General features: G+C 46.5%; 1 protein-coding gene across 2 annotated transcripts in view; it reads right to left on the bottom strand.

The window, feature by feature from the left end:
* LOC135811298 (uncharacterized) overlaps positions 1 to 16136 on the bottom strand; it is a 208780-nt gene that overhangs the window by 183420 nt on the left and 9224 nt on the right. For both annotated transcript variants that reach the window (XM_065324515.1, XM_065324514.1), the window contains exons 3-4: positions 12642 to 12683; positions 1093 to 1131 (exon numbers count right to left, since the gene is read on the bottom strand). In XM_065324515.1, coding sequence (XP_065180587.1) covers positions 1093 to 1131; positions 12642 to 12683 — 81 coding nt within the window. The remainder of the gene's footprint in view (positions 1 to 1092; positions 1132 to 12641; positions 12684 to 16136) is intronic.

Genomic DNA, 16136 nt, shown 5'->3' on the forward strand with positions numbered 1-16136 from the left:
AAGTGCGGCGCAACCGTACCCACCTCAGAGAGAGGCGGGTCCACTTCCCGCCGGATGCCAGTCCCGCAGGCCCTCAGCCGTCGACGCGCAGCGACATTGGCGAGCCTCAGCCGCCGAGTGACGTGCCGTCGCCGTGGAGCGACGTTAGCCAGTCTCAGCCGCCGTCACCGTGTGACGTCAGCCAGCCTGCTGAACCTGTCACCCAGCTGTATCGAACACGGTCTGGCCGCGCAGTCGCACCCAGGTCAATCCTGGATGTGTAGGGCCAGAGAGGCCTCATGGACCTGTTCGCTTATGTCCCAGTAACCGAGGTGCCATTGTTATATTGTACATAGAGCTATTGTTCGATACTATGGCTCTGTATTGTTAGCACGCCGTCGTGTGCCATTCATGATTGTTACCTTGTACATAGAGCTATTGTTGGATGTTATGTACTATATTGTGAACACGCCGTCGTGTACGTACGGTATGTTATGTAGGTTGTTAAACTCCTTTATGACGACGGGGATGTTGTATTATGATGTAATGCATTACGTAGCCATGCAAGAGCATGCGCGAGATACGCATCTCGCAGCTGCCTACTTTCATGCAGGATCTTTTAGATGTCGGTGTTCTTATAATTTGCCTACAATGGCCAAGTGAGAATATAATCCTACCGTAAACAACTAACTTGTTTACCCCGAAACAACGTGCGAGCATGCGCACTATATACATATGGTCCATGTCCAGGACATGACAGAGAGAGAGAAGGAGAGAGAAGAGAGAGAGAGAGAGAGAGAGAGAGAGAGAGAGAGAGAGAGAGAGAGAGAGAGAGAGAGAGAGAGAGAGAGAGAGAGAGAGAGAGAGAGAGAGAAAGAGAAAGAGAGAGAGAGAGAGAGAGAGAGAGAGAGAGAGAGAGAGAGAGTGACAGAGAGAGAGAGAGGGGGGGGGGGGAGGGAGGGAAGGGAGAGAGAGTTCTTTGGTGTGGTTGCGTGAACAAGGGACACTATTTTGTCAACAAAATTGTGACGCCCTATGCATACAAAATTGGGTACCTAGGAACAAATCTTTTCACTCCTTGGGGGGGGGGGGGAGCCTTCTTCGATTGCTTACAGTATACTTCCGGCTTGTTTTTTATGCAACCATTCACACCTGCAGCACAAATTCATATAAATACATGACACATATACGTATCTATTATTGCCTGATCAATAATATATGAAATATAGAATGAGTAAAAGACCTAGGCGAAGCCGATGTCTTTTACGAGGTCTATATTTCATATATTGTTTGTTGTTGTTTGTATTCTTTATTTAGAGTGGGAAGTCCAAATCAGGCCCTAGCTTAATAACAATGGTCCCACTAGTGAGGGAATGCTGTATATCTGTGCATAAGCCTAGCGGATCAGTGAGCGTAACAGCAACTAGTAGGGAAAGAAAAAGAGAGAAGAAAAACAACTCAAAACAGGAGTTGCGACTTCCATAGGGAGAAAATAACGTAAAGAGCAGTGCATACAGTATTTGTAAAAAGGCTTATTTATCTGGTAAGCAAAAAGGCAAGAGCCATTGACTTAACCCTTTGTGTACCAGGCATCTAATGTATGCGCGGGGTACTCATCGGTAATGATGGACCAATAGCATAAAACTAAGACACATTTTGTATGTGCAAGTTATGTTTTTCTGAATCTGTTGGTATCAATGTGTCCAGGTAAGAACATATTTTGACCGAGCACACAACTACAGATACAGGCCATACCTGGAATACCTATTTCTGAGTCAATTGTCCATATTCCTGACAATTTAGATCCGTGTACTCGGAATCGTGAATATACTTGCTGACATTGCCCCTCTTCACACAGAGCAACAGGAGACCACTGCACTAGTGTATAGTCGCCAGTTGCATGCTTCAACAATAGCGAAAGGCCGGAAAAGAGCCATATTGCGTGAATACCAGATGCCAAACAATTGCATCAAAATTTCAAATTATTGAAATTGTGTCAGATTTGAATATGTACTTTTCACTTATCTACTTGCGTCCAGCGAGGGTATTGGCGATTGAGAAGACCAGGAATAGTCGATGGGTGGGGAAATTCACCTGCCTTGATTATTTCAGGCCATCGCTGCGCTCCCTCTCGCTGCTGCTTGGAGAGCGAATTCGGCAATGGCTTCAGCGATGGAAATTCTCATTTTCGATTCAGATCCAGAGATTATATCGCTACTACAACTCTCTCCTGGCGTTCACCATCACTAGTAGACATCGACAACAGCTAGAGCAAGCTATATTCCAGATACAAGCAGCGTAACCGAACGAAAACACGATCGAAATTGCTAAAATATATCGCAGAGCGCTGAAATTGCAAAGCGCACTTTTCGCCGCGATCGTTCGCCATACTTTCAAATGGCAACCTACCCACATCATACATCAAAATTTGCAGTGGGATCTCAGCTGCCCAGCGCAAAAAACCGCGAGTCGATCGGAGCAAGGACGCCGCCGAACGGCGCGGCGCAGTGCGGTGCGTCGAACCGTAACGTACGTTACGGTTCGAGATGGGGCTGGTACACAAAGGGTTAAAGCGATTGCGTTTTCTTTCTTGCCTGACCGCAGCGGGGAGCTGGTTCCATAAGATGGTCCCAGCATAGGTAACACGTTTGGCAAGATATGCAGTTGGGCTGGCTGGGACAATCAGTAAATTGCTGTGCCCACCACGAGTTTGAGTGGAATTACTGAATGACCGTGGTGGACATCACGCAACTGCATTGTAAATAAAGGGGAGTTTGTCAACTGACAACCGCTCTATTCAGTTGCTATTCACTCTTCGCACATGCCCTGGATGAAAATTATTCTATTTGTGACGTCGAAAAATTATTGATGTTTCAGGCCAGTCACCCATCGTCAGAACTGTTTTGACATCGCATATAAATATGCAGAGCTCACTGACTTGTCAGTTTGAGCACTCCGGCAAGGTACAATCGGGCCTGGTTTAAATCTGGCTTTGGAAAATATATTTTTCATTGCTGTCAGGTTCGGCCTCGTTTCCTCTGTGCTGCGCTGACGAGTCCACAAAGGACGAAACCGTTCTGTCTGCAGATTGAGTATAAATATGTTGTACATGTGGCTGCGCTTGTGTCTCTTCGTTGTACATGCGGTTGCACGTGTAGCTCTTTGTCGTACATGTGGCTGCTTTTGTGTCTCTTTGTTGTACATGCTGCTGAGTCGTGGTACATGCTGCTGCGCTGTTTTTGACTCCTGCGTACATGCGGCTGCACCGTCTTCTGTCCCCGGTGGTACACACTTTCTCGTCTTGTCCCCGTTGTACGCTTTCAATCTAATATATTCTGTTGTCTAGTCTTGTATTAGTGTCAGTCGTCAGTCGTTCGTTGTCAGTGTTGGTTCTTCTTTATGAGTTCCCCAGTCGCCTACTGAAATGAAGTAGAAGAAAAGTACTCTAACAATTTGCACTAGTCCTGTGTTGTGTGGCGTGGCGAGGAGCCTAGAGGCAGTTCGTTCACGGTTCTCAAACCCGTGACGACATTTGGCGCCCAACAAATCGTATCCACGACCCTGAGTTCAGCTGTGTTTTCGTCTCCTCTTCGTGTTCTCGCCATGGCCCAGCTACTTGAGTCTCACGCACGTCCAAGCCTCTCATGAGAGCGCCTACTCAGGTGAGAATGCCTTTGTAATTGTCTGCTCTGCGTACTGTGTGGCCGTAACTAACTTGTATTCGATTTCGAATTTTTCAAATTGTTTTGCGTCGGGTGACTCGGGTCCCGGCAGGAAGTCCGTGGAACCTTGTTCTCTTGTGCTCGAGTGTGTAGTGTAGTCTAGCTGCTCGTTGTAAGTTTGCCCCGTTGTGTTCGTTGTTCCTGTGTCGCTCTGACTACCCTGTACTGTACGGTTGTGTGTATGAAATTTTCAAACTTCTGTTCGTGTGCTACGCGTTCGAATCTGGAACTTGTTTTTGCTTGCTCGTCGTGAATTCAGCATGGGTAGCTTTGATCTCGTCTTGTGTTGTGCACTTGTGCTTGTCACGGAGTTGCCGTCGGACTGCTCCGATATTGTGACTGTGTCGCGTGATTTGTTTGGATGTCCACCTGAACGTTCTCGAGGTGCTGCCTCGTTTGTAGTCGATCCATATTTTGTTTCGTGTTTCTACCGTTTCACTAGTACTAGTAGTAGCAGTAGTTTCTCCATGTTCCGTGCAGAGCGTTGTCAGGCTCGGTCATGCACTGTGCACCCAGTCGGAAAGCTGGTGGCTTCCGGTTTGGTGGGAGGTGTGAACTTCATGTAGGATTCTCGTTTCGGATCCAGGTTGAATTTTTTTGTGAGCGTATGGCTTTGTAATAATTGTGTTTCGGCATGTGGGTCTCTCTAGTTCGTTTGGGTGGGCGTCTGATCATGGTGAGCCACGGTCTGCCTGGTGGTCTGCAGGGATCCTGTGTTTTGTTGTATCGGTTTGCCTTGCGGGTGTTATGGTTTCCGCGTGTTGCTGGTTGGCCCTTGCGTGCCCCAGTCGGTCCCTGACAGTTTTTGTCTCGGTTTTTTGGTTTTGCGAAGCGGATGTAGTTCCGTGTTTTTCAGGTTCAATCCCTGTGGGTTTTTCAGGTTCAATCCCTGTGGTTTTTTCAGGTTCAATCCCTGTGGGTTTTTTCAGGTTAGAGACCTGTGGGTTTTCAGGGTAGCGCCCTGTGGTTTTTCTTCTTTATCTTTTGCGTATTGGTAACCGATTTGTTTGTGTGTCCTCAATGGTGTCCTCACTGATTAATTGCTCCTGTTTCAGTCAACGTGTTCTTCCTGGCTGTTCTTCCCTTCCTTCGTGTGCTTTTCTGATTTTTGGTGATGGCTGAGATGTTTGCGTCAGTCCTTCTCTCTTTCTGTGTGTGTCCTGTGATTCTCGGAGTTTCTGTAGCGCCATCGGTTTTCGGACAGCCGGCCAGTGTGCGTCCTGCGGCCCCAGTCTTCTTCTCGGTCGGTGCGTGCTGTCGGTCTCGCCGCTCTTGGCAGCGTCGCTGGGTCCGTCGGCTTAACCCTGTTTCCTCATGCATTGTGTACTTTTTGTTTGTCTTGACTGTTGGGTGGGTGGCGTACTAGGTTGGTGCTGTTCAAATAATCAAGATCCAAAGGGACAACTACAGGTCGAACAGCTCGCCAGCCGGGGTCCTCTGCAAAATCTGTTGCTTGCAGGTTCCGTTTGATTGATGCACAGTTTTGCGGGGCTCCCGACTGGTGTTAACCCTCCTGGCCTACTCGTCATGCATTCAACTGTTGTGACCACACTTCTTTTCTGTTTTATTGTCGCCTGTTTATGTTGCTCCACATTTCATTTCCCCGGTCTTTCTGTCTTCTTCTCCGGTCTGTCTTCTTCTGTTTTTTTTTATATATATATACACTTCCATCCACAGGAGCGGATGTTTTTTTTTGGTGGGGGATAGTGTTGTACATGTGGCTGCGCTTGTGTCTCTTCGTTGTACATGCGGTTGCACGTGTAGCTCTTTGTCGTACATGTGGCTGCTTTTGTGTCTCTTTGTTGTACATGCTGCTGAGTCGTGGTACATGCTGCTGCGCTGTTTTTGACTCCTGCGTACATGCGGCTGCACCGTCTTCTGTCCCCGGTGGTACACACTTGCTCGTCTTGTCCCCGTTGTACGCCTTCAATCTAATATATTCTGTTGTCTAGTCTTGTCTCAGTGTCAGTCGTCAGTCGTTCGTTGTCAGTGTTCGTTCTTCTTTATGAGTTCCCCAGTCGCCTACTGAAATGAAGTAGAAGAAAAGTACTCTAACAATTTGCACTAGTCCTGTGTTGTGTGGCGTGGCGAGGAGCCTAGAGGCAGTTCGTTCACGGTTCTCAAACCCGTGACGACAAATATGCTCTTGGAGCATTTCGAGCACTCTTGGCCGGGTTTGCAGCTCTTTATAAAAATGCTTTGATTCACGGAAACGTATTTCATTGCAAAGAGCTGCGCTTCGGTCCTCTGAGCTGTGCTGAGGAGCTCTAACAGAGCGAAACAGTTGCTGTCCACAGATTTGAGTATTATGCTCCCTAGCGTCAGCAATGTCGTTAGGTTGAGCACTCTTACCCTAGCGCGAACCCTTGCCGCTCGCCTTGTGCAACGCTCACTGCTCTTGGAGCATTTCGAGCACTCTTGGCGGGGTTTGCAGCTCTATATAAAAATGCTTTGCTTCACGGAAACGTATTTCATTGCGAAGAGCTGCGCTTCGGTCCTCTGAGCTGTGCTGAGGAGCTCTAACAGAGCGAAATACTTCCTCCGCGTCATTAAAATTGTCGCTTCGCACATCGCAATATTTGAGACTTGGCTCGTCTTAATCAGACTGTCGGAATCGCTGTTTTTTTGTGTTCGAACACTGGTGCGACCCTTCCTGCGCAATGTCTACTTGTCACTGAAGCCGTGGTGGTCTCGGACTTTGTCGGCGCTCTCTTCCGCACCAAGCAAATTCATCACGCTCCGCACTATTCCCCCGCAGAGCACATTTCGTTTTCTGGAGTTCGTGCCGTCCCACATCGTTCGCGTGGGCATTTATCAAGACTACAAGCTCGGGTATAAGAATCCTGGTATCTCTCCTGAATAGGAAATGCTGAAGTTGACGATGGCAAGAACAAAGCGGTCTCAAATTCCTAAAATGCGCTACTTGTGGCGCATGTTGCTGCGAAAGTAGCAGGTCTGAAAGCGCCAACAAAATCAGCGAAGCGCTTGCCAAGGAAAGAAGGTGCGAAACTGCTTACCCTATCCCGCTGGAAGGTCGTTACAGTGTACTTGAAAGATGCTAGCTTGCCTTCTTCGCCTGCCACCTGGAGGCATGGATTGCTTGAAAACGAAGTTTCTTGACCTGAATTTGACCGCGCGTCTTGTTCAACGTATTGTTGAATGCTGAATGGTCTGCCTCAAACTCTGATGAAGACGTCGACCTTAGCTGCAAGTGCAGCGAAGCGGGGGGGGGGGGGGGGGGGGGAGGGGGGGGGGGCACAAACTAAAGCTTGGTCCGTCGACAATGCTCTGCCTCAATTTCTAGCTGATTTCTTTGCCCTTCGAGTGGACAAAATAAATTCGAAAAATCGCTCTGGGAAGCGACAATTTTAATGACGTGGAGGAAGTAGTTGCTGTCCACAGATTTGAGTATACATATTATCAAGAGTCCATAAACAAGAGTGTGCAACGCGCGATAGGGTCTTGTCACGGCTCGTTTTCAACATTACGTCATTTTCATGTACATTTTCATGTGGCGATTGTCGCGGCCTGCACGCGCAGCTACATGAAAATGACTTAATGTTGAAAACGAGTCGTGACAGACATCTATGTGGCGTTGCACACTCTTGTTTATGGACTCTTGATATTATATGTATTAAAAAAGAGGACCATAAGTTTACAAGTTACACTCGGACGTCTCTTATCCGGGCACCTTGGTGTCGTCTCGGAAGGTTGAGAACGAACTGCCTCTTCTATCCTCGCCACGCCACACCTCAAAACAAACTAGTCAGTGGTTTTTTCTCTAGAGCTAGAGAGAGAGCTTTTCATAGTTTACTTCAAGCGGCGACGGAAGAACTCATAATGGAGAACTAACACTGACAACGAATGTCTAACAACTGACGACGAACGTCGGACAACTGACTCTGACAACGAACGTCTGACAACTGACGACGACCGTCGGACAACTGACTCTGACAACGAACGTCTGACAACTGACGACGACCGTCGGACAACTGACGACTGACATGGCAAAAGGAAAACATGATATCAGAAATTGGTGCCCTCGTCAGCACAAAAGGTGGTGTACTCAGCACAAAAAGGTGCACGTGTCAACAACAAAGCAGCGCAGCAGCATGTACGGGTCAGCAGCACAGAGACACAAATACAGCAGCAGCTACGACGAAGAGACAACACGTGCAACCACATGTACACACAGAGACACAAATACAGCAGCAGCTACGACGAAGAGATAACACGTGCAGGCGCAGGTACAACATTGGGACCGGGCACTGCCCGTATCTCAGATTTGCCCGTATCTCAGATTTGTCCGTATCGCAGGATAACTCATCTACCATGTATCATATCATTTTTGAAGAAGTTTATTTTGAACGTATTTCACATGTTCCGGATACAAAAGAACCGATTGATAAAAATGTGTGAATTACATAGGTTGGCAGTGAAAATAAGCACTTCCACATATGAAAAAAAGTTCAAAACCCCGAAATTCGAAGCATTTGTGCTATAGGAACTCAAGCTGAAGGTGCCCGGTAGAGAGACGTGCCCGTATCTGAGGCGTCCGGATAAGAGGCCTTTTGAGTGTACTGGTATTTAGAGGATACATCCGTTTTCCGCCCCTTCTGTTGCTGTTCATGTATGAAACTAGTGCCTGTGGTGTTCTTCTGTCACTGTGCGTCCCAACGGCCGTCGCTAACACGTCTATACTTTATTTCAAATGTAGCGATCTCAATTGTCAGAATCACGCACGATTGGCTCATGATTGGGTATTCCGTGTATGTCCTCTACTTATAGCTGCATGCTGGATTACAATATTATGTTGACAAATGGACCCATTCATTATTATAGATTCAGAAAAACATAACTTGCACATACAAAAAGCGTCTAGATGTTATCCTATAGGTCCATCATTGACGAGGAGCAACCTACGCAAACATTAGATACGCGGTACATAAAGGGAATGTTCCTGGTCGGCCGCAGAGCGCAACAGTGGTGGTGGTGAAGTGGACGCAGAATTGTCAAGTGCCGAGTGCAGCTGCTCACTTTCTTGCTATGCTCTTTAAAAAAATCTAACGACTGAGCTTTGCTGGGTCCTTACACACATTATAGATCAACTAAAGTTTTTTTTTCTGAACATTCGGGGTGACAGACCTCGACCAAAAACGGAATTTAGTACGTAACGAGCCTGCTGGTGGCGTGATCTAACGAAAGATTTCGTGAACGAAAATTTGGTACTTTAACCCTTTACCATCCGTGTGTACTTGAATCGATCTCTAGAGATCGATGGACATGCATACACTGAAACATTCGTAACTCGATCGATTCTTTGCGGAATTAAAAAAACTAAGTGTCTAGGAAGAAGCCGACGAGCTCAGCTTTCCATTGCATTAGTCGGTGAAGAGCTGCGATGTCGCATTCCAAAGATATGACGCTTGACATTTCAGCCACGGCAAAAGTCGAATTTCTTTCCGAGTGACAGACTGACAGACCTTGAGCGGGGACTTTCCCCTCTCCTGGCATGCTGAGTCACTTTGGCATGCTTTGAGCGCGTGGGTAGCATGAAAAGAAACTCAAGCAAAAAATTTGGAATGTTTACGATGAAGGAGCGAGAAATGACTGGCGAGGAGAGAATTTCCTCGTATATCCAGCGATGGGGTGTATTTGAAGCTCCCTGGCGCTGGGTATGTGATCTCGGTAGTGTCCTGTTTGAGCTCAATGTACGCAGCTCGTGGAGAGCTTTCCAGAATGCCCAAGATTGCGAAAATTGGTTGACTAGAACCGAAGATATTCTCAGAATACGGTGAGACAAATTGCATTTGGGATGGTAAAGGGTTAATATACAGTACATACTGTTAGGTACCTCCTCCCGTACCTTTTCTAGCTGGCCTGCATGCACTTGCGTACGCACCTTTTGTCTCCTTTTGCTCCGTTGGCCTGGGTAGCTACTTGCGCGCCCATATTTGCCATAGCTACCCAGGCCATTTATCTTGCCGTTTAGACTTGATCTCTCTCTCTCTCTTTTCTCACTCTTCAATGTAGTCGTTTCGTTCGTCTTGGTCTCTTGTCTCGTCGTCTACTAGTATAATAAATGTCGTTCCCACTAACCTGTTCCCGTTGTAATGTCTGGATATGTCGTCAGTCGTCCTGTTTCGAACTCAACATTGGCGCCCGATTATTGATCGACCCACGACCCTGAGATCATCCCATGCCCAGCCGTCCTCAACCGCCATTCGTTTCGTCTATGTCAACCTCGTCTCGTCCATGTCAGTCTCGTCTCTCCTACACCAACCTCGTCTCGTCTCTATCACCCTCGTCTCTCCTGATCCTACGCCAACATCGTCTCGTCTATATCAACCTCGTGTCGTTCAAGCCATGCAGGTCAGCTACCTTTCTCTCTTTCTTTTTTTGTATGCGTTCCTTCTTCGTCAAATTTATTTTCGTGAATTATTTTTGTAGTGTGTGTGCGCGCGGGTGTCCTTCATTAATATTAGGGGTCCGATCATGGTGAGCCACGCTCTCTTATTTATGTCGTATATTAAAGTGTAACTAGGCTCTATTAGCCGTGCAAAATACTAGTCATCAGAATACAATTCAAGTCCCTCGTCGAACTCCAATAGTTATTTTTTGGGCCATGTTTTGAAGGGGCGTTTGGGCCCGTTGTTATTGGCAATGTACACACTATAGTATGAGTAGTACAGGAACGTTGACGGTTGTAATGATCTGTAGTGCATTTTTTAGTCCACACTTTTGTGAGGCCCGTGCGTTGTGTGTGTGTGTGTGTGTGTGTGTGTGTGTGTTTTCTCCATCAGTCATTTTTTTAAAAATCTTTTTCTCTCTTTTTTTTCTCTCCGCGAGGACGCTGGATTTTTTTTTTCATGGAGGGGTGGTATGTTAGGTACCTCCTCCCGTACCTTTTCTAGCTGGCCTGCATGCACTTGCGTACGCACCTTTTGTCTCCTTTTGCTCCGTTGGCCTGGGTAGCTACTTGCGCGCCCATATTTTCCATAGCTACCCAGGCCATTTATCTTGCCGTTTAGACTTGATCTCTCTCTCTCTCTTTTCTCACTCTTCAATGTAGTCGTTTCGTTCGTCTTGGTCTCTTGTCTCGTCGTCTACTAGTATAATAAATGTCGTTCCCCCAACCTACCTGTTCCCGTTGTAATGTCTGGATATGTCGTCAGTCGTCCTGTTTCGAACTCAACAATACAAACAGCAGTGCTCAGGATGAAGGCACTCAAACATGACCTAGGTATATGCATGCGCACATACATTCATGCATGCATAAAGCAAAGTTGCCGGTGTTTTGCGAAAGTGCTCCATCCGCGAACAGGAGCTTGCGATACAAGTTCACAACGGCGAGGAGCCTTGTTCTGCCATCACTCCAAGTTTCATGGCAATATGTCCGATCATCTTTTGTTGTCTGATGACTGGCCATGTTGCTATGACACTCGGAGTAGGAGTGGAACAAAATAACCTGCCACTGTGAACATGTGCATGCATGAATAAGCACATGGCGAAAATGTGACACCATCAGAATGAATAGTTTCCCCGGAGACCAAAAGCTATGAAAGTTAGAAATAAAGGACACACTTCAGGTTTATTAATTAAATTCGACGGGTTCGCGTACCGGGCAGGTCAAGAACAAGGAGTCGTACAACTCCCTGGTCAAGAACCACCTTTCCACTTCCGTGGGACGCCACCACCCCATGATCAGGCGTCAGATGCGGCTCCTAAACGGAGGGGAGGATAGATCAGATCCACCAACCATAGGCCAAAGGCCTCAATCTCATTTGCCACATCCATGTATTACTCATGCCAGGCCACGAGTTCCCAATTAACTGTGGGTCGCAACACGGTTGGAAAAATCCTTCCGCTTCCAAGCAGGACTCGAACCTGGTACCTCTCGTTTCTCAATCATGGTCTTAGACCAACCCACTGTGCCTGCCTGCACTTCAGGTTTAAAGAAAGAGAAAAGAAAAAGGACCAAGGAACTACAAGTTCCGCTCTAATGTCCACTAACACCACCAGCTACTAAATAATCAACTCATGCGATTCGCACAACACTGACACTTCTTTAACCCTTTAAGAGCCGCCCCATACTTGAATGCGTCGTAAACGACGCATTCAAATGCAAAACTTCAAAAGATCGTAACTCAGTCCAATCTCGCTCAAATCCAGTGATCGAAATATCCAGGGCGAAGAGAAAACTCTCACCTGTCGGGAGAAACAATCCGCGAAGCGCTGCGAGCTACGGTTCCTGAGATAAATCACTCGTAAGTTGAGCCGCGATCGCGGCAATTTCAAAAGCGCGCAGTGCGACTTTAGTATTGACAATTTTGAGACTTTTCGTCACGCTGGTTTACTCGAATTTGCACGGGTTTCACTGTTGATATTGTCAAGAGTACACAGCGAAAAAATTGGAACTCCACGATCGAGCAAAATGAAATATCTGGAGCGGGACGCAATTGGACGCATTTGGGGCATTTTTCGTACTGTCGCTGCGATCTAGCGCTGGATAGACGGTGTGCTGGCGATCATGATCGACCTCATTCTCTTCCTCTCGCGGAGACCTTTCCAGGAAGCCCTAGATTGTGAGGATTGAGTGAGTAGAACTGAAGCTATGATCCAAGGAACACGAAAAAATGCAGAATTTTGAAATTTTCCTGTGGCTCTTAAAGGGTTAACAAAAAAAATTGAAATTTTCATTATACTTTCAAGCCTTCTCGTCAAGTGTAACACAATTTTAAAACTTTGGTGAAAGTGAGGCGTGATCTTTTTTCTAATATCAGAAAGAGTGCTGGGAAATATGCACCGAAACCTTTCCCCCAAAGACTACAAATGCTAATAACCTAAACAGGTGTTTAGTAATGGACAATCCAGCATGACATAGGTTCAAAAGAATAAAATTGAGGAGCAGAAGACATCAAGAGGCACTTCACAACTTACACTCGTAACTGTCGATATTTCTCCCCATTATCCCATCGATGCCTATAGCAAACACAGTATACACAAGGTAAAATCCCGAAACACTCTGTTAGAAGGTAGCTTAACCCTTTGAGCACGCATGACGTATTATTATGTCACGCAGAGTGTCACTGCTGCTACTCGTGACGTATTATTACGTCCTGAAAGTATGGCAAAGCAAGTCGATCCGTGCATGCTTCCGCTGCGCTGGACGACTCTGGGTCGCTGTACAGCAACTGTGGGGATGCGTAGGCGTCGTACAAAACAAATCGTAAGTCGATCGGCGCATGTACACAGAAGTTGTGTGCGAGTTTTGACGCGTGCAATTTGTAGTATTTTCAACAATGGCTCGTCGCAGACTTGCCACGGAAGAAGCCCTCCATAAAGTCTTCCTCGACCCTGACAGCGATGTGGAGCCGTGGACAGATGATGACGACTCTGACTGGCAGTCTGACAGCGATGTTGAGCAGGAGGAAGTCCAAGACAACGCACAGGGAGCTGCTATGTCGATCGATCTTCCGCCTGCGAGTCCCGCTGCTGCTGTTGTTGATGCTCCGCTTGGACACGCAGACGACGACGCACCCGAGAGCGGTGAAGAGCAGTAGGACATGTCCTGTAAGTCCCATGTGATGGCCACGGAGACATTAGGCCCCAATGACGATTGTTCCGAAGGTGAGCTATATATTTCTGAATTGCTAAATTGTCAAAAAATTGAATATTTGAATTGCAAAAATGTTGACGACATTGTCGCACTTGTGCTTACAATACACGCATAGCGAAGGCTTTTCACGTGTAGATACACATTCCTGTTGTATGGCTTTGCATTTTCTGGCTACAATAAAGGGGCAATCGCTATAGAAATTTGTTGAAATGAATATCAGGAATCAATAAATTATTTAAAAAAGGAGAAGAAACACATGAGAACAAGTTATGCAGCAACTATCCACGACTGTAACAAGATGATAAACGGTCAGAATATGCGATAATAGGGCACAACACTGACAGGCTACTGCACTTTCGCACTTTCTGACCGTTTATCATCTTGTTACAGTCGTGAATAGTTGCTGCATAACTCGTTCTCATGTATTTCTTCTCATGTTTACATTTATTACTGGCTCAGTATCCGAGTTAAAAAATTATATTTGTAATTATTTTTGTAAAAATTAATTGTAATTGAAACAAGTATACCGTATTTCCCCGTGAGTTAGTACGTACTAACTTTCGAACTTAGCAGCCACATAAGTACTAACTTTCAGGGGTGGTACTATCTTTCGGGGAGTATTTTTTTATCGGGGGTAAATTACATGCAGTGGGAAGCCTGCGCAATTCTAGTGTCCGTGCATATGATGTATGTACTTAACGGTGTCTGTACATGTAGGTCAGGTACGAACTTACTATCTTTCGGGGGGAACTGTCTTTCGGGGTGATAACCTCGGCAGTGGAAAGTGTATTTTTTATGGGGGGGGGGGGGTACTAAGTCATTGGGGAGAACTTACTTACGGGGAAATACGGTATTGTTGTAATCAACAGCAAAATTGTTAGCTACTGTAAAGCGTGAAATTTTCGCGGCGTTTTTAGTTCGCGTTTTCAGAATCCGGACAGGTTTGCGAGGTTTTAATTTTGCGATTGCAGAATGGCATTCTTGCTAATCCTGTGGCATTCTTGCTAAACCTTTCATGGATCTCCTTTTCGCGCTGTCTAAATTTCGCGATTTCCACGCGGTCGCGAATTTCGCAGAAATTAGACCATGGCAACGAGAGAGCTTGGAAGCTCAGGGCACTACGCTATGCTTTTTTGCCTTGATGACCTAGACAAAAAAAAGCATAGAGATGTTATAAATTCTTTAAAAAAATCCTTCTTTTAAGACCTGGGATTCGAACCCGCACTATCGCGCGCCCTGCATGCATCCCCCGATACACTTCGCATACATACTAATTCTTCCAAGTTGTTTCACATTGTGATCTTGCATTTGAAAGCCCTGTTTGAATATGCATTGTGGCCAGCCGTCTTTGATGGCACGGTACGGTAGGGGATAGGTACGGGACAGGTACGATCGAGGGTAATACGACACCGTCTCCCGTACCGTACCGTACCATCAAACACAGCTGGCCACATACAGCTGCCCGCAATATTCAAATAGGGCTTTCAAACGCAAGATAATAACGTTAAGCAACTTGGAAGAATGGGTATGAATGCGTAGTGTATGGGGGAATGCATGTAGGGCGATAGTGCGGGTTCGAATCCCAGGATATGCCTGAAAAAAAATAGGAGAATTGAAAAATTTATAACATCCTATGCTTTTTTGCCGTCAGATACGGATAGCGCCAGGCGTGACACAAACAAACACACAAACACACTAATACCAAATTAAAGCTGTGTGGACCCTGGCTAGCGCCAGACGTTACTGAAGTAACGTCTTCTGCATAGCTACGGGAATAATTTCACGGTTTATAGTAGCTGTCCACTATCCATGCAAAAGTATGAAATTATGCAAAGTTGTCTGAATCCCTGTAATCGTAATTTCACAGGCTACACCATAATTCAGAATGAATATTTGGTAAATATATTTGTGATGGCGATATAGTATGGTTGCTAAATTGATTTTTTATTCCCGTAGCTATGCAGAAGATGTTACTTCAGTAATGTCTGGCGCTAGCCAGGGTCCACACAGCTTTAATTCCCGTAGCTATGCAGAAGACGTTACTTCAGTAACGTCTGGCGCTAGCCAGGGTCCACACAGCTTTAATTTGGTGTGTGTTTGTTTGTTTGTTTGTTTGTGTCACGGCTGGAGCTATCCCGTATCTGTCCCGTATCTGTGACTACAAAGGCTCTACAGGATTGTACATAACAGCTGTCCACAATATTTGCGGGCTCCTGTATCTGTCCCGTACCGTACCAATATTCGTCGTATTATTTATACGACTCCCTGATGTAGAGGGAGATTTGGAAAGAAATAGGGAGACGAGGAGGAAATTAAATTAGAATAGACGCCGATTAGGTGATAGGATGCGTCAGCATAAAAATACTTTGGAAGAGAGATCCCGTCGTCTCGACAATAAGCATGAACGAGCGATTCAGCGCCGGTCACAGGAAACGTCGGAAGAGAGATCCCGTCGACTCCAGAACGCCCGTGATCCGCAGAGCCCGCCGGTCCCAGGCAACGTCAGGACAGACATCCCGTTGAGTCCAGAACGCCCGTGATCGGCAGAGTCTAAGCCGGTCCCAGGAAACGTCAGGACAGACATCCCGTCGAGTCCAGAACGCCCGTGATCGGCAGAGTCAGCGCCGGTCCCAGTAAACGTCAGGACAGACATCCCGTCGACGCGCAGAAAAACTAAATCTGCAGCCTCTTTTGCCGTCGGACAGGATACGTATTTTAGGAGAATGTAAAGTTATGTAATGTCCAAATTTCCGCGTGAGCAGCAGGTCACTGGCGTTGATTTTTTGACGTGCGAGCCAAATAACGCGAACTGAACT

This window comes from Sycon ciliatum, chromosome 3 (genome assembly GCF_964019385.1).
Source record: "Sycon ciliatum chromosome 3, ocSycCili1.1, whole genome shotgun sequence".
Classification (NCBI taxonomy): Eukaryota; Metazoa; Porifera; class Calcarea; order Leucosolenida; family Sycettidae; genus Sycon; species Sycon ciliatum.